Source organism: Nyctereutes procyonoides, unplaced genomic scaffold (assembly GCF_905146905.1).
Source record: "Nyctereutes procyonoides isolate TBG_1078 unplaced genomic scaffold, NYPRO_anot_genome, whole genome shotgun sequence".
NCBI lineage: Eukaryota > Metazoa > Chordata > Mammalia > Carnivora > Canidae > Nyctereutes > Nyctereutes procyonoides.
This window is the reverse complement of record NW_026575140.1, coordinates 32,410,688-32,436,388: the sequence shown is the minus strand read 5'-3', so window position 1 is coordinate 32,436,388 and position 25,701 is coordinate 32,410,688. Positions and strand designations below refer to the sequence as shown.

General features: G+C 53.9%; 1 protein-coding gene across 11 annotated transcripts in view; it reads left to right on the top strand.

Moving 5' to 3' along the window:
• Window positions 1–25,701, top strand: part of PRKCZ (protein kinase C zeta) — a 103,120-nt gene that overhangs the window by 75,332 nt on the left and 2,087 nt on the right. For all 11 annotated transcript variants that reach the window (XM_055306802.1, XM_055306801.1, XM_055306807.1 and 8 more), the window contains 11 exons: window positions 1,143–1,274; window positions 2,265–2,343; window positions 3,383–3,435; window positions 6,011–6,199; window positions 9,211–9,308; window positions 17,876–17,962; window positions 19,352–19,487; window positions 19,726–19,813; window positions 21,473–21,592; window positions 22,278–22,357; window positions 22,642–22,731. In XM_055306802.1, coding sequence (XP_055162777.1) covers window positions 1,143–1,274; window positions 2,265–2,343; window positions 3,383–3,435; window positions 6,011–6,199; window positions 9,211–9,308; window positions 17,876–17,962; window positions 19,352–19,487; window positions 19,726–19,813; window positions 21,473–21,592; window positions 22,278–22,357; window positions 22,642–22,731 — 1,152 coding nt within the window. The remainder of the gene's footprint in view (window positions 1–1,142; window positions 1,275–2,264; window positions 2,344–3,382; window positions 3,436–6,010; window positions 6,200–9,210; window positions 9,309–17,875; window positions 17,963–19,351; window positions 19,488–19,725; window positions 19,814–21,472; window positions 21,593–22,277; window positions 22,358–22,641; window positions 22,732–25,701) is intronic.

Genomic DNA, 25,701 nt, shown 5'->3' with positions numbered 1-25,701 from the left:
GCACAAGGCGGCTAAAACATGCATAGGATTACGGCTGGAAAAAAGATGCTCACGGGACCCCGGCGCTACTGACATGCAGGTGCACCTGCTGCCGCATGTGACCAGATTTCTGAACACATTCATCTTCGTGCATGTTGTAACAGTCAGAAGGAAAATGGGGCGTTTGGGGGGCTCAGTCAGTGATGCGTCTGCTTTCAGCTCAGGTCATGATCCTGGTGTCCTGGGATTGAGTCCCAGGTCAGGCTCCCTGCTCTGCAGGGAGTCTGCTTCTCCCTCTGTCTGCTCCTCCCCCTGCTCCTGCTCTCGCATGTTCACTCTCTCTCTCTCATTCTAATAAATTAATAAAATCTTTTTTAAAAATTAGGAAAACCGGGATCCCTGGGTGGCGCAGTGGTTTGGCGCCTGCCTTTGGCCCAGGGCGCGATCCTGGAGACCCGGGATCGAATCCCACGTCAGGCTCCCGGTGCATGGAGCCTGCTTCTCCCTCTGCCTGTGTCTCTGCCTCTCTCTCTCTCTCTCTCTCTCTCTCTCTCTCTCTCTGTGACTATCATAAATAAATAAAAAAAAATTTAAAAATTAGGAAAACCATCAAACAAGCTGATAGTTACCATTAATTTCAGATATTTAGAACTTTGAAGAGCAAAGATTATAAAAATACCACAAAAATACCCACCCCAAGATAATCATAGACTGCCCCTAGCAGTTCAGAGTTTCGACACAACAAACGCCAGGCAGAGTCTCTGTCTCTTTGGTCACACGGATGAGAATCTGGACATCCCCCTGCCTGTCTCAGCCTAGGGGAGTCTCTGCTGCGATCCCCCTCCAGCCCCTGGAAGCAGGAGGGCCTTGCCCCAGGAGGGGTCTCATCACTCCTGCATGAGTGGAGTCCCAGCCCCCTCCTTGGGGTCCTTGGTTCCCCCAACCTTGGGATGGACCTCAGTGGGGGCTCTTTAGCTTGGGCAGAGCCTGGTGTCCAGATGTGACCAGTGATCAGGGCACCTTTTGTCCTAGATCCCTGTCATCTTTTGAGGGAGTCAACTGCAAGATGCAACAAGCCCCAGTGCATAGCAGGGTCTCCAGTGTAGCATGGGCATCAGAAGATACACAGGACCTCGGCTTAACGGCTGTGTTCTTGCCTGCAGAGAGCGTACTGTGGCCAGTGCAGCGAAAGGATATGGGGTCTCGCAAGGCAGGGCTACAGGTGCATCAACTGCAAGCTGCTAGTCCATAAACGCTGCCACGTGCTCGTCCCGCTGACCTGCAACAGGCATATGGTGAGTGTGGGCCAGATGGGCCCGGGGCTGTGAGGGGGACAGCCTCAGGCTCATTGTCCATGCTGACCCCCATGACCCTACATCTCCCTCTGTCCTAATAGGACCCTGTCACCAATGAGACAAAGGGAAGGGGTGACTGTGGGTTGCAGAGCCATGACCCAGGCTGGCACCTGGGATGGGCCCTTCTTCCGAAGCCCTGTGAACCCTCAGCTTGCATGGGGGCCTCTAGAGGGGCTTCCAGTGCCCTCCGCCGCCCTGGGGTGAAGATATGGGAGAAGGGGGGGCTCGTCTGTGCTGCTCTGCAAGTCAGAAGATGTGGCCCCTATGTGCCCCTACCCACAAGGCTGGCCCTTTGTTTGTTTCCCTACTGAGCATCCAGGCTGGGTTGTGCTCGTGGAATTGCTGAGCGGGAGACTGACCTGAATGTTGGATTCCTCCTGGGCCTCTGGCAGGCATGAGTCTGAGAGGCTTGGCTCCTCTGAGCACTACACGGGCTGCTGTGGGGGAATGGGCACTGTCTTCCTAAAGTCCTTTTACCCTCGGCTGCCAAAACCCACAAAGGTGCACATGCCATCTGACCCCATGGGTCCACAACAGCCTAAACACTAAGGCCACCCCCAGAGATGCAGTCAGTCAGGGGCTGAGGGAGCTTCGTGCCAGCCAATAGGGGGCTGCCTCTGCTGTGACATCAGCTCCCCAGCCTCTGTGATGCAGCACTGCGAGGGGGGAGGCTACCTAGCTTCATGCACAAATGCCCCATTTTTAAAGCACCGCTGGAAAGGTCAGAGCCTGAGGTGCCTGACCACAGGAAATGTTCCTGTGGACCCTCCTGTCTCCAGCGCAATCCGGTTAGAGGGCACATTCGTGAAATACATGGTAGGACATGTGCCGCAATGTGTACGTCCCAAGGGGCAGTTCTAGAAAGTCACAGTGTCTCCAGAAGCCACATGGTAATACCTGCTGGTCCCTTTGTCACCCGTGTCTCTGCAGGATACTGTCATGCCTTCCCAAGAACCTGCAGTAGATGACAAGGACGATGTGGATCTTCCTTCTGAGGACACCCATGGAAGTAGGGGCTGCTTTCTTCCTGCCGGTGGCACCCGGGCTCTCTGCCTGCTACTTGCCCCCTCTCTCTGACCACCAACCCCTTCTAGCCCCCATCGCTCTCCGAGGGTCAATATCGGCCAGTGCGCACCTCCCTGCAGGGTCAGGGACGTCTCGGGCCTCCCATCACCCCCCAGGCAGAGCCGGCAGGGCGGGGCAGCCTTCCCTAGGCGCTCACATCTCACAGCGTGGCTGCTGCAGGAGTCCAGGACGGGCATTCTCCCTCATACCGACTTTGGGAGTTCTGGAAGGCCCTGCCTGGGGTGGCCAGCATGGCCAGGCCCTCCCATGGGTGGGCTGCTGCCTAGGCTGGTCTCCATGGAAAGGCATGCTGTCAAATTGTTTCTTCAGTTTCTGTGAGATTTTTTTGGTGAGGAAGAGACTTTTTTTTTAATGCTCAGAAACATTTGGAGAAAGATTCTGAATACTAGTTGGACCAATAGCCCCACTCCGAGCTCCCAAAGCGTGTGCACTATTCAGAGCCTGAGCCCTCGCATGGTCAGTGTGACCTGTGTGCCCTGAGAGCCCTTGAAGGATGAAATGAGACCGCAGAACATAAATCACTTAGCACAGTACCTCACACAAAGGAGGCTCCTAAGAAACAACAAGCCACCCACGTATCCACTCATCCATCCACCCCATGTATCCATCCTTCCATCCATCACCTCTCCCACCCACCTGCACACACTGAGAACAACATCTGGAAGGCTAGACACTGAAATCTGGTGAATAATTACTTCCAGGTGAATCACTGAGGAAAACCCGTCACAATCACAGGTTCCCAAGCTCTGCCCCAGAGGTGTACAGTCAGATTTGGGTGGGACCAGGAAGCACGTTTCCTGAGGCCTCTGGGTGAGGTGTGGCTGCCCATGGTCCAGCCTGAGCGTGGCTGGCCTAGCTGGGCTGCTGGTGTCTGTGACCAATGAGGAGCCTCAGGAGCCCTGTGTCTCAGACTGCAGTCCTGACAATGCCTGCAATGTCCACTTTCTTTCTCTCCTCACTAGTTGCTTACATTTCTTCAACCCGGAAACATGACAACATTAAAGATGATTCTGAGGTGAGTCTATGAAATGGCTCATTAGTTTTCCACTTTTTTTTTTTAGAAGTTTGTTAGCTCATTTTTGAGGAAATTATGGAAATTTCAGTATAAACAAGGCAGGTTTGAGAGTTGTCACTCACTGCAGGTGAGGGTGTGGTCTGTGGACCTCAGGTGGCGCCGGCCAAGACTTCAGGGTCGAGTGGCACGGAGTCTCCAATATTTAATGCAGAAGGAGTCTCCAAGCTATTAGGTGTGGCAGACCCGAGCTGTTGCTGCATCTTAGGTGTGAGGACACAATGTCCGTTGTACTGTTCCTGGCTCTGTACAACTGGAAGATGCAGTGTCCTGGGGCAGGGGACTCACTGACCTCAGAATCTGCTTTTGTCAAGTTGGATAATGACCACACCTTTCTGTGAGTGTACAGAGAGTGTTTGTGTGCACGCCCAGCCACACTGGCACATAGGGAGCCCTCCGCAACACCCACGGTCGGTGTGGCTCTTCCCACATCAGCACAGTGTGGCCTGGGCTCCCCAGGGGGCTGCAAGGAGAGCCCTGCTTATGTGCTTTGAGAACAGGTGATGAGGCTGCTCCCTGGGGAGTGGGTCACTTGCTTTTTATTGTCTTAATCTCTTGCTTGGCTGCAAGCGTCTGCAGGGCTCCATGTGGAGGGATCACCTGTGATAGTCTGGCCTTTGTCCTGAGTCGGGCAGGTTTATGGCCAGGTGGGCCAGGGTCAGAGGTATATTGGTGGATGCTCACCAGATTTGCTAGTAACTTGATTCTCCACTCACTCCTAAGGCTCAAGTGCCTCCATTTTCTCCAACTACTTTCTGTATCCTGTCACAGGACGAGTGTCCCATCCCTGGGAAGTTGGTACCTCATGAAGCAACAGGATGCTGCTCCCGCGGCCACTGCCCACCTGGGCCACAGGGCCCTCTGGCTTTGGTGGATGGGGTGTGCAGTATGGAGAGCTTGGTCTGTTGGGGGCAAAGAGGAGAGGGGTATGTGCAGCCCAGGACCTGGCTGCAGAAGGATGGGCTGCTGCCTTGTCATAGCTCAGGCTTGCTTGGGACACATCCTCTATGAATCTTCCAGAGGCTGCTCTCTGGGGCCTGGCTGTGGCACCATATCTGCTGTGGGTTTGGTTTCCCCAGCACCCCCTCTGCCCAGATGGTGGAGTGGGTCCAGAGCTGACTCTTGAGCTGCAATTTTTGTCAAATTTTATTTGCATAAAACTCTTCCTTTATTTGTCTTTTGTGCTTTTTCCACATCACTAAGCAATTCTCCAGTGCTTGGGGAACACTGGTCAGGTGCCCCACAATTCCAGTCAGTCCTGACGCGATCTACCTGGAGCTGGCCTTGCTCCCACAGGAGCCTCTCAAGGGCTCAGGCCCATGAGACTGCCCCCCCCCCCTTTTAGGTGCCACTTGCAGGCCAGGTGGTCACCTGTGCTTCTGACCAACCAGCTGTTAATCAGGTTCACATGACCCTTTCAGTGGGTTCTTTTAGTTTGCTTGAGCAACTCACAGAACTCAGAGAAACATCTTGCTTATTAATAGATTTCTGGTTTATGATAAAAGGATGTAGCTCAGAAAGAACCCAAAGGAAGAGCTGCACAGGGCCAGGGATGGGAAAGGGGACAGAGCTGCTGTACCCTGTCCAGGCTTACCTCCACACATTCACCCACCTGAAGCTCTCCAGATACTGTCCTTGGGGGTTTGTTAGGAGACTTCATAATAGGAGCATGATTGGTTTAGTCATTGGATGGTGGAGAATGGGCTCAATCCCCAGCCCCTCTCGCATCCCTGGAGGTCAGCGGGTGAGACTGAGTTCCAAGCTTCTCACCCTGCAGTTGGTCCCCCTGGCAACCCCTGAGAACCTATCCCCATCTTTAGGTGGCCTGGAGCTTCTCCAAAGTTGTCTCGTTAAGCGTAAACCCAGAGATCATGATTTGCTCCTTCTGTTCTGGGAAAGCCCTCTGCTGCCTGTTTGTCTTCTTCCCCAGATTTGGACCGAGAGGTTCAGTTTGGCCTTGAATATGTGGCCAGCTCTGGGTGACAAGTGAGGCATATGAGATTGTTCTCTTGAGAGGAAGTCCCACCAGCTGGAGTTTGCAGCCTCTGTCCAGAACTTCAGAACAGCCCCACCTTGCAAGGGCCAAAGCTTTCCCAGAGTAACTGACAAATGTCCCCTGGCTTTTCTACCTGGCCATTCTGTGTCTGGGACATGTCAGCACTTAGTTACCTCCTGCCCACACCAGAAATACCCTTACTGGAGATAATCCATAGGAGGGAAGCTCCTGTTCCTAATTGGATCATCTTTCTCTTTCATTTTGTGTTTCCAGTAGCCCTTGCTCAGGGCCATGGCCAGGCTTTGCAGACATCAGCTATCTAAACTGCATAGCACCCAGGGCTCTCCCAGGTGGGCACCCACCTGCTCATGGAGTGGCCAGGGTCTGAGAATGGTGGGTGTGGGGTGGCTGTGGGGTCAGGGCCGTGAGCAGAACTGCACTCTGAGCTCCAGGGCCCACTCGGGGACATCAGCCTCGCCTGGGAGGAGTCTTGTTATTTTGCACTTTCTCTCCTGTCCTCAGGACCTCAAGCCAGTTATTGATGGGATGGATGGAATCAAAATATCTCAGGGGCTCGGGCTGCAGGATTTTGACCTGATCAGGGTCATTGGGCGTGGGAGCTACGCCAAAGTCCTCCTGGTCCGGCTGAAGAAGAATGACCAGATGTACGCCATGAAGGTGGTAAAGAAGGAGCTGGTGCATGATGATGAGGTGAGTGCAGGCACTGGCTCGAGCTTCCTCTCTGGGGTCTTCACCCTGGCTTCCGGTGCTTTTTTCTTCCAATAGAAGTAAAATGCACGTAACAAAATTCATCATTTTAACTATATTAAACTTCACGTCCATGTGGCGTTTGGTATCTCATTCCCGATACCTTCATCCCCCGAGAGGGAAATACCATGTCCGTGAGCACTCAGCCCCTGGCACTGCTCATCTGCCCTCTGTCCCTGGACTTGGCTTTTCTCGACATTTCGTGTAGACAGAATCACATGCCAGGTGGCCTTTTGTTTCCAGCTTCTCACTGAGCATCGTGTTTCTGAGGTTCAGCCCCATCGTGACTTGAATCAGAACTTCATTGCTTTTTATGCCTGAATAATATCCCATTTGATGAACAGCCCACATTTGGCTTCTCTGTTCATCTGTCAATAGAGATTTGAGTTGCTCCCACCCTTGGTGCCTGTGAGCCATGCCGCCATGAATGTTCATGTGTGGATATTTGTTCAAGTCCCTGTTTCCGGTTCTTGGGGGATTTATCCAGGAGTGGAACTACTGGGCCACAGGGTCATTTATGCTTACTATTTGAGGAACCACTGAATGGACCAGCAGCTGCTTGTTCACATTCCTGCCATTAGTTCGGTGCACCCTTTCTTTCCAGGCAGGGCTGGCTGTTTTCTGCCTTGTGATTATCACTCTTCTGGTGGGTATGATCTGACCTCATTGTGGTTTGCTCCACATTTCTGTGCTGACTAGGGTTGTTGAGCTGCTCTTCCTGGGCTCCTTGGCTTCATGTACTTTTGGTCTTTTTCTTTCTCAGTTGAATGCAGATTCTCTCTCTTAGAAGCAGAGGAAGACTGACACATAGATAGCAGTAATGCTCTTACATTCAGGCCCCCGTAGCACATGAGGCAACTTGATGTCCGTGGGCCCAGCAGACCACAGGAGGGTTTCTGGCCTTGGCCCAGGTTTATGGTTTGGAAGGAAGAGCTGGCGCTGAACTAGAGCTTTTACTTGCCCTACCAGCAGGGTGCATTTGTGCAGTGCACAGACTGCCCAAATGGCCCCTGAGTACTGAACTCATAAGTGAGTGGTGGTACACATGCCTCATAGCTGAGGAGACTGAAGCTCAGGAGGCAGTGGCTTGCTTATCTTCAATGCTGGTCAGCAGCACTTCAAGATGATTCCAGACTCCCATACTGGGACCCTGGCCAGCTGGAAAATTAGTACAGTGTCAAGTTTGTAAAACTGAAAGAAAAGGCGTTCAGGAGACACTGCTTTGGTTCATATTTGGCATCTTCAGATTGTCCCCTGTGGGCCAAGATGTGGAGGTGGGACTTTTAGGTGATCTCTCAAGAAAAGTGTGACTCTGGGAGTCAGTGAGTGGGAGTGTGTGTGTGTGTGTGTGTGTGTGTGCTCGCGCACATGCATGCACATGTCTGATCGTGTTGTGTGCATGTCCATGTGTGCATCTGTGAGACCCCGGTGTCTGTGGCCATGAGTCTGGGCCATGGAAAGGCTGTAGGGGCACTGCAAAAATATATGTCCACATCCTAACCCCTGGAACCTGTGAATCTGAATTTATCTGGAAATGGGGTCCTTGCAGATTATAAATGAGGATCTTGGGGAGATCGTCCTGGATTGTGTGTGTGGGCTCTGAGTCCAATGAGAGGTATCCTTTTAGAGAAAGGCAGAGGGGGTGCCTGGGTTCAGTCCGTAAAGTATCTGACTTTGGCTCAGAAGAGAGAAAGACAGAGAGTTGAGACAGATGCACAGGGAAACCATCGTGCTGATGGAGGCCCAGAAGAGGCAGATTGTCCCCCCTTGAGGCTTCAGAGGGGGCGTGGCCCTGCAAAAAAAAAGAACAGTGAGAGAACAAGTTTGGATGTTCTCGGGCCCCAGTCTATGGTACTTTGTTAAAACAGCCCTGGGAGGAAGGCAGGAAGGAACAACTACATGCAAACAGGTGACCCTGGTGGCATGACTCTGTGTGGGAGGGGAGGGAAGTCTCAGCCACCCACCAGGGTTTTCACCTGAGTGTCTGGGTGCACAGGTGGCGGAGGCTGGCTGGAAGCCCTGTTGAAGGCTGTCTGTGCCATGCAGGATGCCCCGTGGGGCTACCAACCGGCCATTGCGTGAGCTTGGAGTCAAGAGGGAGAGGCAAGGCTGGGAGTCCTCTGCATGGATGGATGGCTCTGAAGCTGGGCCACCCAAGGGGTGTCTTGGGGGGTACAGGGGGCTCCTGAATGATCCCACAGAGGACGAACCCCACTGAAACCTGTGTATTTGTTCCTGGACACCTTCAGAGGCAGGCAGCACTTCTCCAGATACACCCCTTTCACTCTTGCTTCTCCACCCCTGGGAGGAGCCGTTTAACTCATTCAGCTCTGCTTTCTGGGTTGGAATGGAATCAAAGCTGTGGAATCATGACTCTAAAGTGACTTGAATTTGCAGCTTTCCCCAAATTCCAACGCCGACTGGGAGGGAGACAGCCCTGTGGTAGGACTGGTGCTCTAGAGATGGGCACGGGACATGGGGAAATCTGCTTAAGCATCTGTCCCGTTTCCTTGTGTCTTAAGTGGAGGTGATACCAGCCCCAAGGCTGCCACAGGGAGCACACGAGGCAGTACATGGAAAGCCTGTAGCTCAGAGGCCAGCACACAGCTAGTGATGGTGGTGGAGACAGTGACAGATGGTGTTGGTGATGATGGTGGTAATGGTGGTAATGGTGATGATGGCGATGACAATGATGTTGGTGATGGTATTGGTGTTGGTGGTAATGATGATGATGGTGGTGATGGCGATGATTGTGATGGTGATGAACGTGATAGTGAGGATAGTGGTAGAGATGGGGATGGTGGTGATGATGTATTTCTTAATGGGCACTTTCCTTTTCCTGTCTGCATTGTCTGCTTACAAGCAGAGGTGAGAGACATTTCTCTCTTGCCTCACCTTCTCGAGGATGAAGAGTATTCAGGAGCCTCATTAACACGCCCTGGTTTCTATTTCAGGATATTGACTGGGTACAGACAGAGAAGCATGTGTTTGAGCAGGCATCTAGCAACCCTTTCCTGGTCGGCTTACACTCCTGCTTCCAGACAACAAGTCGGTAAGAAAAAGAGCATGTGTCTAAGATTCTGCTGGTTTCTGAATTGAACCGCACGGAAGCTGAGTAGGCATGAGGTTTCCACCATCATAGTAGGGTTCTCTCAGTTGCAAGTATGGGGTTTTTTTTGGCTCATCAAACTAACTTAGTTGTTCTCATTAGCTGATGTTACATCAAGTAAATTTTATGGACTTGAACCTAAATTATTTCATTGCATTTATAAAATATTTATTGAAAACATCTTACTGAGTACAGGCATAGAAGCCTTGGGTTAGGTGTTGGGATGCCACAGTGGGCAAGAGGTGGGTTTCTGTGTTCATGGATCTTAACCAGTAAGCAGAATAAATTAAAAAATACCAACAACCTCACTTAATAAAACTTTATATATATTGGAATCCTGCTGTTTTAAAAGGCTTGAAAACTACTGGTTTAGGATAGTCCATATATATTCTGTTTAGAATTCTTTTCACCCAGTTGACTTGAACTCACCCAGTTTGCTTATTTAAAAAAAAATACCAACTATATTCAGTGTTGAGGTCCTCAAGACCACCCCCAGGTTCAGTGATTTAGCAGGAGAACGCATAGGACCAGCACATAGTAGAACTCAAGGTTAAGATTTCTTGCCGTGAAAGGGTATGAAGCAAAATTGGCAAAGAGAAGAGGCTCATGGGGTGAAGTTGGGGAGAAACAAGGTGGGAGCTTCCAAGAGTAGCTCAGCTCAGCTGTAAATCATCCCCATGTCCACCCTCAACTCCCTCCTGACCTTCATCCCCTCGCCCACCCATACTGGCTGCCACCTGTGTGGCACAAGCACCAAGCGATAAATGACCTTTCCCCCAAACCTGTAGATGTTCCTTCCACTGAGCTCACTGATACTACCTCCCTGATGTGTCTCAGGTTCCTCCCTCCTCTCTGGTCAGAACCCTGGCCACAGCCTCTCGGGGGGCATCCAGTCCCTGGGACTCCCCAGGCTGCCAGATCCCCCATGTTACAGTTAAGCCATTTTGAAAACACAGATCAAAAGTATCTTTCTCCCGCTTCGAAGCTCCTCTGATTACTTTCCCCATTGCTTCTGGGATATGACCTGGGCTCCCAGGCGTGTGGACGAGGTTGCTGTGACCAGGCTCCACCCTGGTGCCTCTGCTCTGCCCACCTTTGTCATGCCATCAGGTGGGCTCTGCTCCTCCTTCCTCCTCTCCTGCTTCAGAGATCCTGGAAAGGTCTGGCAGTCACATTCTCTCCATGCCTCTGTTTAGTGCTGACCACTGTCCCTGGGAATTATGAATACACCCAAGGGAAGACAACCCATCCCAGCCCCTACTTCCTGAATGGTGAGATTCCAAAAGACTTGATTTTCCTGGATGAATTAATGGGGGTCTGGATGGAGAGGCATCAGACTTTCGGCCTCATTCCCATCTGCTTTGTCTAGAGCACACTTTCTGCACCCGGAGATGGACTATGTATCATGTTCCCAGCTTTGTTAAATAGAACCTAAAAAAAGTGGGTCCATCCGTTGTTTCTGTGTGATCCCTATGACACAACCACAGGCCACTCTGCTTTTCCAAGCAATCGTTTTAGAAGATTGGTTTACGATGCTCATGAGGAGAGTCCACATCCCAGAAACAGCTAACATAGACACCAAGTTTCTCTTTTCACAGGATCTGTCTTCTAGAAGCACCGAACACCTGATTAGTCAAGATAGGGCACCTCTCCTGGGCCTGTTTGACCCCAGCTATGTGTGTGTCTGTCTCCCCAACCTGGTGTGGGCTCCAGGTGTCTTGTGCCATGAGCATTTGGTTAATACCTGACACCTTGTAAGCAGTCACGCTGTTTAAAGAATGTTTTTTTAAGGTACAAGTCTGTCCTTGGTACAAGTAAAAGGGAATTCATGTCATATTTTATGTGACTCATTAATCAGTGAGGGCTGCAGATGTTACGAGCAGCTGGGAGGAGCCCAGGAGCCCAGACGCACATGCATGGCGGGGAGAGCCGGCTGCAGGGCTGGGGCTGGGAGCCATGATATTCTTTGGCAGATGGGCTCTGCTGCTCGTCTGTGGACAGGTGTCCTTGGCGTGGCCACTTACAGAGTCGGGAAGTCTGAGCAGCCCATGGAAACAGCAGGGAGGGGCTTGTGCATGCAGCCCCTGGTTCTTCCTGACAGCGGCACAGCAGAGGGTCAGGGCCACCTCTGGGATGCAGATCCCAGCCCTTCTCTTGTCAGCTGCACAACCTCAGGGTGACCCGTGCACATCCCAGTCTCCTGGGAATAGGGAGCAGCAGGGACGCCACCTCATAGGGTCACTGCAGGGATTAGTAAGACATTAAAATGTTGGCAGCAAGGCCCAGCTCATGGCAAACTGTTGATAGACATGTGAGGGCCTCTCTCTGTGTTGGTGCCAGGCCTTTGAACAGGTGAATCGCTGGCACTGTATCTGGGCCCCAGGGACCAGGAACATCCCCCACCACAGCCCAGTGGTAGTTAGCACTGCGCCCACCAGCCCTCACAGCCAGCAGGATACCCACAGGGATTCAAGTCCTGAAACATGACGAGGCCTTGGCAAGCAGGGGTGGTGCGGCAGTGCTGGGACAGGATACCTGGAGCCCCGACTGCCAGGGGTGCACGCGGCCACTACATTGGCTACTGGGCTGTAGGAGGTGCTGCAGACTCTGCCTGGAATGCATCACCCCAAGGGGCTCACCACAGGCCTGATGCCAGAGGCCGGAGAGCCCATCCTGCAGAGCCTGCAGACACCACGAGACCAGCAACTGTGGAGCTGGGCCTGTTGCACGGGGGTGGCTTTGGGTAGATGTCTGCGGAGCTTGCTGTGAGCACGGTCACTGGCAGGGGCCTTGGGGTGAGGAGAAAGAAAGATTTTTCTCCCCGCTTCAAATCCAGGGCCCACCGGGGTTGGCCACATTCTGTGCTCTTGGCTACATAGACTCCCCAAGTTTTATGGCTCCGTACTAATGTCATCACAAACAGCACAGAACAAGTGCAGTGGTGTTTTTATCACAGAATCCACATCTGTGCCCTGGAAGAACCATCCTTCGCAGCTACACAGTCCATGGTTCCAAACAATGGCCGCAATTAAAATTAACTACAGAATTGCCAAAATGGAAACTGCATCTGTTTGAGCTAATCTGGGAAAGTGGGCTACAGGTTGTAGCTGAAATGACTATTTTTAGCATGCACACCCCCACCCTCACCCCCACTAAATTGTAGTTTGGGGACATTTTTTGCACTTAGCGTGACCTCAGATCACAGATGAGCAAGCTGCCGTTAAAATGGTTAGCTTACTCCTCTGAAATACAGCCTTTTAACTGTGCCTCAATTTATCGTATTACAGTGATTTCGGGTGGAATGTGCCCTCACTCTCTCAAAAAGAACAAACCTGTTACGCCCTTGTTTGTTTATGGGAGAGCTTCACGGGCTGCCTGTGACTTGGACACAAGTGCTTTGTTCTCGGTTCAAAGTGGTGTCTAGACACTAAATGCCCCTTTGCCAGTACTATCCTGTGTTCTCCTTTATGAATTGTACCTGAAGACTTGACTGCAGCCCTATAGAGACTTCACCGGGACCCAGTAGTGGTAAGCGGTCATCCTGAAGCTACCCATGACCATTCAGGAAGCAGGGGAACTGAGGCCACGGTGGTATTCTGCTGGGGATGCCTACTGCCCGGCCCCTAGGAGGGTTGGCACCGTAGGGTCAGAGCATGAACACCCCCCCTCCCCCCCGTCAAGCCTGGAAGGAAGCCTCAGAGCAAAGCTGAAGATGGTGTGTGTTGCCGGGTGGCAGGACTCACCAAGCAACATCAAGGTGGGGGTGCTGGGGGCAGAGGTGGGGGTCTGTGCACAAGATCCAGGGGATGCTGGGGTCAGTGGTCAGCACGTGTCCGGTGGGGGGTTATGGATATGGTGGCCACCGGAGGAAGTCAGGCCTCGAGTGGAGTGATGGTTGACGTGCTGAGAGGCAGGTGAGCAGAGCCACAGCCAGGTTGATCCCCCAGCAAGCTGCGCCCTGGGGGACTCAGTGGGAGGGCACACATGCGCTAGAACCATTGGAGACCTTGGGAGGACCAGTGCCCACCCCTTTGAGCACATGAGTCACTGCACTTTCACAACACAGTAAATTTGTTAGTCATAATTTAATTGAAGCCCAGAATAGAAGGAGCAGACACTGAGTGACAGGCAGCAGAGTGAAAGGGAGGGCAGGGGGAGTCACCTGCAGGCTTCATACTCCCAACAGGGGAGTGGTGGCCGCTCCAGAGCCCCCCAACTTGCTCACGTTTCATCAGGATCGCCTAGAGGGCTCAGATTCAGTCCCAGCCCTCAGGCTCCATCAGACAGCTCAGCATGGGGGGCATTGTGGGGCTGGAAGATTCTCTGTCCGTAGGGGCCTGTGACTCCCGAGGCAATTAGGAGATTTCAGGGGGTTCACTTTACTTTCGCAAGTACTGGTGAACCACGCTGCACTTAGAAATGCTGTGGGTGGCCCTGAGTAGGGGAGAACGCCCGAGGACTGGCCTCTTGTTGCTGGGGACCATACACCACTCCTGAGTGCAAGCAGGAGGTTGTGTCATCCTCATCCAGAGGCAACTGACTGCCATGGAGTCAGGACAAGTGGGGGCAGGCGCGTTACTGCCGTGTGCTTGGAATGGAAGAGCATAGGTGCGGCCATGCTGCACAGTGTCCTGGGGCTGTCCCTATAGCACATGGTGCCCCCTCTTCCTCACCCAGGACAGGCCTCTGGCCGGGGTCACACCCCAATGAATCCTGCAGCTCCTTTTTTCGAGGAAACTGTCAGGGCAGACCTGAAATTGTGCTTTTGCCGACTATTATGGGACCTCAGAAAACACATAAAAGAATAGCTTTTTTAAAGAACTTTAGGCCAGGGACGCCTGGGTGGCTCAGCCATTGAGCATCTGCCTTCAGCTCAGGGCGTGATCCCGGGGTCCCAAGATCCAGTCCCACATCAAGTTCCTCGCAGGGAGCCTGCTTCTCCCTCTTCCTGTGTCTCTGCCTCTCTCTGTCTCTCATGAATAAATAAAATCTTAAAAAAACAAATAAAAATAAAAAATAAAAAAACTTTAGGCAATTTTATTTCTATTCTTATTTATTTTAAGCAATTTCTATGCCCAATGTGGGGCTCATATGACCCCAAGATCAAGTATCTCACGTTCCTCTGACCAAGCTGGCCAAGTGTTCCTGCTCAATTTTCAAATCAGGGAAATGCCAAGGAAGAGGTACCTCTGTGGACACCCAATGCCCCGGGTTATCACTGTCACCATTTTGCTTCTTGTTTCTTTTTTGCTCTTTACATTTCGACATGGGTAAAGTTTTCATCATGCAGGGTCTTTACTTCCTACCGTAACGTCTGTCTCATTTCCATGTGCGGTCCTTCCTCCCAGCAGGGTGACCAGCAGCACACATGTGGCTCCTACATCAGCCTGGTGCCTTGGTGCCTCGTGAGCTGGGAGGCAGTTCTCCTGGGTTTTTGGGCGTGCAGTTAGAATGTCTATAGGCAAGAGGTTACCCCTTCCTTCCTGCTCACTTGTCTCTCTGATGACATGGCCCGTGCCTACCTTGTGCGGATAGTGGGTGGTAGTGAGTAAGCCTGACCTCTCCCTGACCTCGTGGGAACATTCTGGTGTTTGCACTGCGAATGCACCACTGGCTGCTGTGGGCAAAGCAGAACCACATGGCCCTCTGAGTTTTAGGCAGCACTGGCATTTGCCATGTGCAAGAGGTTGTGGGAGGCTGGGGACAGCAGAGACCAGGGTCCCCAACGATGGTCCTGTAACCATCGCTCTAGGTTCTGGATTCACCTTCCTCATCAGGTACCAGATCTGACAGTGACTGTGATCCTGACAAAGTCATTTATGTACACGGTGCATCCGTTTTCCAATCTGTAAGACAGGGAAACACTAGACCTTCTCTTATGATTACAAGGTTAAACATTAATGCACAGATGTGCTGAGTATACGGCCTGAGGTGTAGTGAGGGCTGTAGAAGCTGCTGTTCTCATTTTGTGTATTGTGGTCAGCACTTTTCCTCAAAGGACCAGAGAATAAATATTTTCACCTTTGAAGACCACACGGCTTGTGTCAGAAGTGTTTACTGTGGTGCACAGGCAGCTGTACACAGTTATATAAAGATGGACATGTGCAGTGTTCCAATAAAACTTTATTTACAAACACAGGTACCAGGCTGGGCATGGCCAGCTCTGAGTTTATAGTATCACCTCTCGATCTGAGCATGTTCTGTCTACAGCATCAGTTTTTCCCTCTGAGCCAACGTGTGGAGGAGGGTGTTGTAGGTCCTTGGTGCTGGGAAGCAAGTCCACACACGGGTCTCACGCTGTGGTTCTGTGGGCGCCCTCCTCTGCTTGCGATTACTCCTCCCGTCTGGGTGACCAGGGTCAGGGCAGGGTCAGAAGTGACCTGCTCCACAGCTGGGGTTCCTCACTTCCTGGTGTGACGTACAAGCGACTATGGGAGAGTCTGGCCAAGTCTGGCCATCTGAGTGTGAGGGGCAGCCCCGGGCCTCTGCTGGACCCGCCACTGCCTCCATCTGTGTTGGGCGTGGCCATATAAGCCGGGGATCTGTGGGTGAAAGGACACGCCCACGCCCACACCATGCCATGAGCTGCGCACGTGCCAGGCACCCATGAGCAGGGGGTGGTCGCCGCGCACATGGCAGCCAGTGCTGAGTCACAAAGCAGCGGCATCACGTGGCTCTGGTGCAGTTTTGCTCTGAAGAAATGTCAAAAGTAGTCTTAAGGTTTATCTGTAGACCAAAAAAAAAAGAAAGAAAGAAAAATCCCCAAAAGCCATGCATCTGTAGCTGCCATGGAAAGAAAACTGAACTCGTCTGCTGTGACTGGGGCTTCATCACCTTCTCAAAGTGAGCAAGTCCTTTGATGAGTGAATTCCCTGGGACTGAGAGCTGGTCTGGCTATGCCTCCACCTGCATTCCCACCATGGGTTCTTCCCCTGGGTAGAAGAGGACACTAGCTTTGCTTTTTCAATGTTCCCTTAATGTCTTAGCTCCCTAATGCTATGGATATTCCCCCCCAAATCAGTGTGTTTCGTTATTTTCTCTGGAACTGGTGTCGGATTTGTCCCTGATATGGAAAGGCCCTGTCCCCTGATGTCACCACAGCTGGGCCAGCACCCTGTAGGTGATTCCCCAGGAGTGTGGCGTCAGGGTGCACAATTCTCCCCCGGGGGAGCAGGTTCTGGTAGCTGTGCTGACTGGGGGCCTGATTCCTGGTCATCGTGGAAAACCTTTGTCTTGTACTTTGAGGTCACTCTAAGGGTTATAAGTAATTGCCTTTTTTTTTTAAACACTTTAACTGTTGGGTCCAGGGTCCCTTCCCAGGGCTGGGGTGACCACCATACCTCCCACCAACAGAATTGGATGTGCTTTTGCAAACTCTGCCAAGGGCAGATGATAAATGTTTTCCATCTCACGTCTGCTATGGCATGAACGCCACCACACACAGCAAGCATGTGAATGGGCATGGCTCTGTGCTCTGAAGCTACAGATGCAGGTGAATCTGAGGGGAGGTCGAGTTTTCTGCACCCTTCCGCACACACCTTCTAGAGACAGGAGCAGAGGCAGGGCCAGGGGGTCGCAGCTGGTCACCTGGGGTCCAGTTCTGTGTGTCGACAGATTACAGGTTGTTGCCTGTGTAAACATGTATGTGAACCTCCGTGAGTGAGCACGGCACTTGTGACCCACAAGCCATCCCCATGAGCTGCCTCCAACAGCGTATTTCTAGAAGATCATGTGTGAATTTAGTTGAAAATGGCATCTTATTGAACACGAGAAAGACGTCATGCAGAAGGATCCACGTGGTAGAGTGTTTGGAGACTGGGCTCGCGTGTGGTCCCAGTTCCTTAGGCACAGGGGTCATGCAGGGTCACGCTGGCCTGCTCTGGGCCCAGCCGCCCCGCCTTCCCCCTACCTCCGAGTCACCCCTGCACCGGGACTGTCAGTCCAGGCTCTAGCCCCCCACCTTCTTTCCGCCCCCGATGTCCGGACCTCTGCAAGCTTAAGGCAGTCCTCAGCGCCACAGCCCCCTCCAGGTTCCCTGGGGTCCATCCAGACTCAGCATCTGGAGCAGTCACTTGTTAGACATGGCCACCCCCTCACTTGGCCTGTGCACCCGTGCACCTGCCCCCCACCCCAGGCCCCTTGGACTCCAGGGTGGTCCCACAGCTCTGTGTCCTGCCCCCACCTCTGCTTCCATGGGGACAGCACTTGCTCCTGTGCTGGATGACATGAGTGGCCTAATGGGAGTTGTCCTGTGTTCTGTCAGTTTCCCCACATGGGGATCAGAAGTGAGCATACCCGGCCATGGGCAGGGTCTCTTGACATCCCCAGCAACCTGGGTTGCGGAGCCTGACTTTTCAGTCAGGGCTGTTTTCCTCGCCGGCCTGGGACGGGTCAGGTGACCCCAGTTTGGCCTCATAGGAGGAGAGCTGACCTGCCAGCAGCCGAGCACGGTGGTTCCTGGTTGTGGGGCTGCACAGAGTCTCAGCCCCCACTGCCCTCTCTCCCTTCAGGCTGTTCCTGGTCATAGAGTACGTCAATGGCGGGGACCTCATGTTCCACATGCAGAGACAGAGGAAGCTTCCGGAGGAGCACGCCAGGTGGGTGCTGGGCTGCTAGGCGGGCAGCGCAGGCCGGGTTGGCAGGTCCCCTCCTGGGAGGCTGGCAGTGAGCTGGAAGGGAGATGGAGTCTGGGGGCCATGGCAAGGATGCCTCTGACCCCTGCAGCGTGGCCAACTACAGAGCAGCTCAGGGTCCTACGATTTGCGGGTCCCCTGAGTTACGGGGTCTCAGAAACAGCCCACCTCGGCCCCCAGAGCAGGATGACGTGTTGCCCAGAGAAGTGGGTGCTTCCTGGGAGGGTGTGCACAGCGGCACTGCACATGGTTCTGCCTTTTCCCTGTTTCCAAATGGGAGCAGCGGTGGCGGAGGGGGGCACCCATTTGGATTCCCCTGCGGGGCATTGGGGCTGCCATTTCTGGTTCTGGTCACACAGGGAGAGCAAGACACAGGCTCTCGGAGAGGAATGGCCTGTTTGTGTTTAAGCGCCACTGCCTCCAAGGCCCCAAGTGGTGGCTTCCACTCTGCTTCTTCCTGCTCACCATGCTTTTCCCTGCTCCTCACCTCCTCACTTAAAACAAGTTCATGCAGTTTTTTGAGTCACCCTAGATCCTCTCAGGGGAAGGCAGAGCTCACTCCCACATGCTAGCGCTTTCTTTTTTATTGTGGCAAAATGGACAGAATACAAAATTCTCCATGCTAGCCATTGGCGAGTGCACAGCTCAGCGGCACAAAGCACACTCACACCATTGTGCAGCCATCCCCACCATCCGTTTCCAGAACTTTCCATCTCCTCAGACTGATGCTTCGCCCATGAAACACTACCCCCCCACCTCCCCGCCCTTCTGGGGACCTCCTGAGTGGAATCCTACAGCATCTGTCCTTCTGGGACTGGGTCATGTCATCGAGTGGAACATCCTCATGGTCCACCCGTGTCACAGCAGGGCTCAGTAATACCCCATCATGTGTAGGGACCGTGCTTTGCTTATCCGTCCAATCTAATGATGGGCACTGGGGCGGTCTCCACCTTTGGCTACGGTGAATGGTGCAGACATATCCTCACGACCCTAGATCACATGTTATTTCTGTGTTTAACTTTCTGAGGCACCTCCACACTGTCCCCATAGTGGCTGCATCCCTTTGCACTCCCAGCAGGGCACACTTGCACCAGCTTCCCCATGTCCTCACCAGCACGTCCCATGGTCCATCTGTCTGTGAGTGGCCACCCTAGTAGGTGTGAGGCAGTCTTGATTTCCATCTCCCTGGCGATGAGGATGCTGAGCGTCTCCCGTGCTTGTTGGTCCCACATGCTTGGCAGCAGAGGACAGCGGGGCGTCTTCTGGGAGGGCCTGGGCTGGTGGTGTCTCCCCAGTTCTGCCCACACGGGCCTCCCATCCATGCTCCTCCTGGGTTCTTTCTGCTGCCCCCAGATTCTACGCTGCTGAGATCTGTATCGCTCTCAACTTCTTACATGAGAGAGGGATCATCTACCGGGATCTGAAGCTGGACAATGTTCTCCTTGACGCCGATGGCCACATCAAGTTAACGGACTACGGCATGTGCAAGGCGAGCGCCCTGGCCCTGAGCAGGGGCCCATGTGGTCAGAGGTGCTGCCACCCGGTGGTGCCATGGCTCACGGGGGGGAGGGGGGGGGGGGGGGCAGGCGCCTCTGCTTTCACTACCTGAGGATGGATGACTCTCTGAGGCTCTTGTCCCACCCCCAGGGCGCGGCGGGGGGGGGGGGGGGGGGGGGCAGGTAACCAGAGATTATCTTCCCTCCTGGTAACGAACTTTATCCCCACAGGAAGGCCTGGGCCCTGGTGACACGACCAGCACTTTCTGCGGAACCCCAAATTATATCGCCCCTGAAATCCTGCGGGGGGAGGAGTACGGTGAGTGGGGTGAGCGGGGCTATCCGGCAGGTGGGGGCTACTTGCTGGTAAAGCAGTTGGATGGGTTTGAGGACGACCATGACCCCTGGAGGCATTGTCTTCTCAGGAATGCGGTTGTCCCAGAGCACAGGGGGCCAGGTGGACCTGCCTGGGGCTGACCCTGCCTGGGGTCCTGGCCCAGTCATCAGAGTGGTTTTATTGACCGAATTACACCTCAAACACACCCCTGACTTTGTTCCCAGCCCATCACCATCTGGCCTCAGCCCCCATCTGTCCTCCTGGGTGTCTGCTCAGGCATCGCCTGGTGGACGACGCAGGGTAGGATTCCTTTGATCAAGGAGCCCTAAGGGGTTGATAAGGAGGGAGAGGCATGCGAGGCCCCTGAGTCTGGGTGTGCCCATTTGATGTGCTGCTCCATAGGTGGGAGAGACCAGGTGGTAAAATAAGCAGGCAGGCGTAGGTTAACCCATCTGCAGCCCCTGCAGACAGTGGACAGTGCTTCTAGTCCTTTGCTTCCTTTGGGTCTGAAACGAAAATGAGATTACTGTGTGTGCACGTGTGTGTGGGGTGCATTTGACACGTGTGTGTGGGGTGCATATTTGTATGTGTTTGTGCATGTGTGCTGTAGTGTGTGTGGTCCATTGCATGAGTGTGAAGTGCCATGTGTGATGCATGCCTGTGCATGTGTTTGCACATGTAATATATGTAGTGCATGTATGATGCATGTTTGTACGTGTCCACTGGGTGGTGTGCATGTGTGCAGGCGTGTGGTGTGGGGTGTGTGTGATGCGTGTTTGTACATGTGTGCACTGGGTGGTGTGCATGTCTGCAGGCGTGTGGTATGGGGTGTGATGCATATTTGTACATGTGTGCACACCCTACATACTCTTGTGTCCTAGTGATTTCAGTGAAGCATGTCACAAACACACCACCAAATATTTTTAAACATTTTCTTTGCCATTAAAGTGGAGACGGGCTAGGAGGCAGGCAGGTCACCTGCCCTCTTGAGTCAGAGGTGCCCGTGAAGCTGCTATCCCAAAGTCACTGAGGAGCCAGACGGGGAAAGACAGGTGGCAGATGGCAGACCAGGCTCAAGCATCTAGTAGCTTGCTTGGGATGAGATTTCCCATGCAGGATGGGGGTGACTGTTCCAGAAGGCCTAGACACGACTGCAGCCAGGACCTCCCACCCCTGTGTGCAGTAAAATACACCCCAAAACTGTGAAGGCAGGAAAATCTGGGAAGGAATGTTTACAGCCTTGGAGAAAGGGATGTTCAAGCTTAGCCAAAGGAGAATGAAAAGAATGGTTGCCCAACAAGCTCACTCAGCTTCGCAGTTCTGTGCCGTCAGAGGTACCACAAGCAGGATTAAGAGGCCAAATGACAATCTGGAAAACCAGCAAAGTGCCAGCAAGAGGGTTAAAGGCCCTGATGTGAAAACAACTCTGCAAGCAGTCAAGATAAAAAAGACAAGGGCCCTGCGACGGTGGGCAGAGGGGAGGCCAGGCTGTGGGGGGATGTCAGGGTGCCTAGCCCAGCACTGGCCAGAGCTGTGCCGGCGGCTGCATCCCCCTGCCTCCCCACTGAGGCCAAAGTGGGCTTGCCCTATGGCCGAGCCCTTGCCGACTGCCCGCGGGCCGGGCCTGTGCCATCCCTCCAGGGTTCAGCGTGGATTGGTGGGCACTGGGCGTTCTGATGTTTGAGATGATGGCCGGGCGCTCCCCGTTTGACATCATCACTGACAACCCTGACATGAACACAGAGGACTACCTTTTCCAAGGTGCGTGGGCCACTAGGCATCTCCCCTAGGCTCAGGTGCCACCCCCACCCCCACCCCACCGCTGGGCAGGGTTGTGGATGGAAGGGACCTAGGCTGGTCCCTGCATTGCTGCAACCGCCTATCCCCCGGGGCAATGTCAGCCAGCTCTCAGGGAGGCAAAGTCTGGGCTAGGACAATGGGAGCTGCGGCGACGTGGGAGCCGGTTCCTCCGGGTCACCAGGAAATCCAGCCTGTCTGATTCACCCAGACTCCTTCCTGCCCCCGCCAGCTATATGCCCTGGAGCCTGGGTGGGTGGGGGCCACCTGCCAGCGCAAAACCCCTGCTCCTGGGCCAGAATTCACCGCCCCTGGGACACTGGTGCCCAGGACTCGGTGGTCCCCTCGGCGCCCTCTGGTGGTCATGTGCAGAAGCGCCCTCGTACGTGAGGATGCTGCTGGCTCACCTGTGATTCTGAGCACGTGTGAGCACGTACCCATCGGTGGGTGGGGGACCCTCTGTGGGGCAGACCCTGCTGGATGGAGAGAAGAGAGGCCAGGGCACTAAAAGTGCCCTGGCCGCTCCTGCTCAGAAAGGGTCTCGAGAACCCTGCAGACCGCCCAGCTCCTTCGGCGGCTGGGCAGAGCAAATGCAGCGGGAAGCGTCCAGAAGCGACGAGACTTCTCACCAGGGCCCCAATCGTTGCAGTAATCCTAGAGAAACCCATCCGGATCCCCCGATTCCTCTCCGTGAAAGCCTCCCACGTCTTGAAAGGATTTTTAAACAAGGTACACCTGTAGCCGCCGTGAGGGCCGTCCCGCGTGTGACTACCTGGGCTGACCAGGGTGGGTGTTTCCAAGGTCCCCTAGGGGACACCTGGGGATGGGGGTCACTCTGCCTTCCTATTTGATGTCTGTCCTGTGAATCGTCAGTCTTTAATCATATTTGCTAAAATGTGAGAAATTTAATAAATTTGGCTCATGGAGGGAAGGAAAGCTGGGTATCCTCTTGCTGTGAATCGGGGCTTCTTTGTTGCATACTGACTGGTCCCTGTTTGAACTCTGATCCCTAGGACCCCAAAGAGAGGCTTGGCTGCCGGCCACAGACAGGATTTTCTGATATCAAGTCTCACGCATTCTTCCGCAGCATAGACTGGGACCTGGTAAAGCACGGGAGACCCCGAGGGAGGGCTGGGAGTGAGGGTATGGTGGGTACTGCCCTCTGCCCCTGGGGGTGACCGGGAGACTCCCCTGTGGTTGATGGGAGCATGAGGGCCTGTAAGGAGGCCCTGGGGAAGGTGATCCTGTGAGAAGCCCTGCCTGGGTGTCCCCGACCACATGATCCGGTGGGGACATCCTTGATCTGTGACCACATCGCCTGGTTGATTCTGTGCAAAATCCACTGGTGGGCGCTGGCCTTAGGTGTCATGATTAGTTTTCCAAACCTGCCCTCCTTGGGCCTGTCTGGGGACATGGCTAAGCATGAGGTATACCAACCCTTCCTGCTGCAGCACCTGCTTCCTGGTACTAAAACAAGATTGAACTGAATTGGTTTCAAAATATGTAAATGGTTGCAGAGTTCCTGAAATATAACCTTTAAAATGTGCTTCCCAGGGAAAAAGGAGATTAGCTAGCTAATTAAGTAAATGTTGGACTTTAGCTCAAAGGAGATCAGGAGAAAGCCCCACTCTGGGGCAGTGTTGCCTCTCCCTCCCCAGCCCCAGGGGCAGAGCAGCTCTCATCCATTCCCCCTGGCCACTGTCACTTCCCACCACAGGACTGTCACCTGTGCATCTGTGGGGACCCAGGGCCCTGGTCAGGGCCAGGAGGGTCCTCAGACCATGCGCCCACCCCACCTACACTCAACCCCATCCAGGCTCCTGCTGGGTTATTTCAAAACAGTCCAGCATCCTGTCCCTTGGAGTTATTAGAATAATATTCAGACCACAGGTACTTTTTAATTAAGAAAAAGATTTTGAGTGGCTCCTGGTCACCTGGTTGTCTCCGTCCATGGAGCGTTGGCTCTTGGTCTCAGGGACCCGAGTTCAAGCCCTATGTTATGTTTAGAGCTTACTTCAAAAAAAAAAAGAGAAGAGAAACTGATCTTGGTCCACTCGCATAAGAGAGAGGAAATCTAGACCTTGGCTGGCTTCTGTTCCCTGTGCAGTTTGGGACACCCGCCCTGGAGGAACCCCAGGAGGCCCATGCTGAGCCTCAGTGGTTCACGCATTGACTGACTGAGCCCGTGGCAATGCCTAGTGTCCTCTTCCTCCCCACCCCTGCAGATTTAGGGCTCTGCACAGTGCAGCCCCGGCACCAGCTAGGCAGGTGTTGAGCTGGACAAGGCCTTTGTAGATGCTGTGCCCACCACCCTGGGGCTACAACCTGATGTCAGTTCTCAGGGAGCCCTCAGTGGCCTGGGGTGCCATGTCCCGTGGGCAGCATCTGGTCACTTCCAGTCTCCATGCATCCCTGCCAAAAACCTTGTTCTCAAGTGAGGCCTGTTTCCTCTGATCAGAAGAGGAAGGATGATGGCATGGGTATGAAATGATAACGTTACTCTTTTACGAGCAGTGTCCATGTTGATGAGCCATATCTAGACCCTATCGGGCCAAGGGAGGTGCAGGTAGTCTCCAGGGGCCTGGGGGTGTGTGAGTCCACCCTTGGCTCCGCCAAGTGACAGCCTGCTCAGCAGCTGCCATCGCCCATGGGAAGATGTGCCTGAGCAGAAGCATGTGTGCCATGTGGAGGCATGTGGGGTCCAAAGCCCAGTGCCCAACACTGCTTGAGGGGTGGCTGTCTTCAGTGAGAGGGATGTGCAGATAGTGGAGGGGAAGAAGCGCTTTGATAAAACAGGTGCTGGGGGCCCTCTGCCCTCACAGGGCCCCACAGGGTGGCTCCTGGGATCCCTTCCCCACCCCCACAGCCAAGAAAGCTGAGTCCAGACACTGCTTCACACAGGTCCTGTCGGGCTTCATCACCCAGAGCTGGGGAAACAGGGACTAGTGAGTATGAGAAGCCCTGCTCAGAGACACTGCAGCCACTTGTTACCACCAGGCTGGGGCTCAGGCCCTGGGGTCATCCTGGACCCTGCTCTGTGTCCCCCACCCAGTCCTCAGGGACTCGGCCTCCAGGGCCTGGCCTCTCCCGCTCCCAGGACAGGACCTGCTTCTGCCTTGCCAGCGGTGGCCTCCTCTGTCCAGGGACCTCCTGCCTCCTCTCAGGCTTCATTGAGCCCCCAGTGCCCCCAACACACTGCAGGGCTGCCCTCCCGCCCCCGCTTCCTTCAGGCCCACCCTGGCTGCCATGCTTGAGCCCCTCCCAGTATCCTCTTTCCACGCACACTGGCATGGCCCAGCGGTGGCCTGTCCCCCCAGCAGTGCTCCAGGTGACACTGTTCTCATTCACTGTTTTGACTGAGGAAAGGAGAGGACTCGTGAGACATGAGATGTGCTCAAGGGAGGATGTGCTCAAGGGAGGATGTGCTCAAGGGAAGCCGAGCAGCCTCTAGCCCTTAGGCCAGAAGAGAGGCCGAGGGATGAGGGGTGGGCCTGGAGGAACCCAGGGAGCACCAGCTCTGCTTGCCACTTGGTCTGCTGGGACTTGATATTTAAATCTTAAAGCAGTCGAGACTAAGATAGGGAAATAGTTTAAGAGATGCCCTCCCTTCCCCCTTTTTATCAGAAAACATTTTATGCAAAAGAAATGGGTAATTGAGTATAAAAGGTGAGAAGCAACAGAGACGGATCCTCAGTCCCCATGCACACAGGTGACCTGCTCTGTCTGCAGGGACAGCCCGTCCTCACCACCACATTCCCCTTCTGATTCCCCTCAGGGATGGTCTCTGCCCAGTGACCAGCTACCAGGCGGCCCATGTCCCTGTGCACATCGGGCGGCTGGCAAGAAGGACCCCGTGTCCTCTGCATGCCCAAGTGGGGCCCATATGTCTCACGTTCCACTCCCACTCTGCTCCTGTTGTTGTAACTGAAGTCATCACGTTGGCCCTGGATAGTTCCATGGCTTGTACAGAGATGTGCAGAAGCCCCATGTGGGCAGGCATTTCCGGCCCTGCAAGCAGAGGGGTACCCCGAGGGGGGGCTGGACTGCTGGCTCCACACCCCTCCTCACACTCC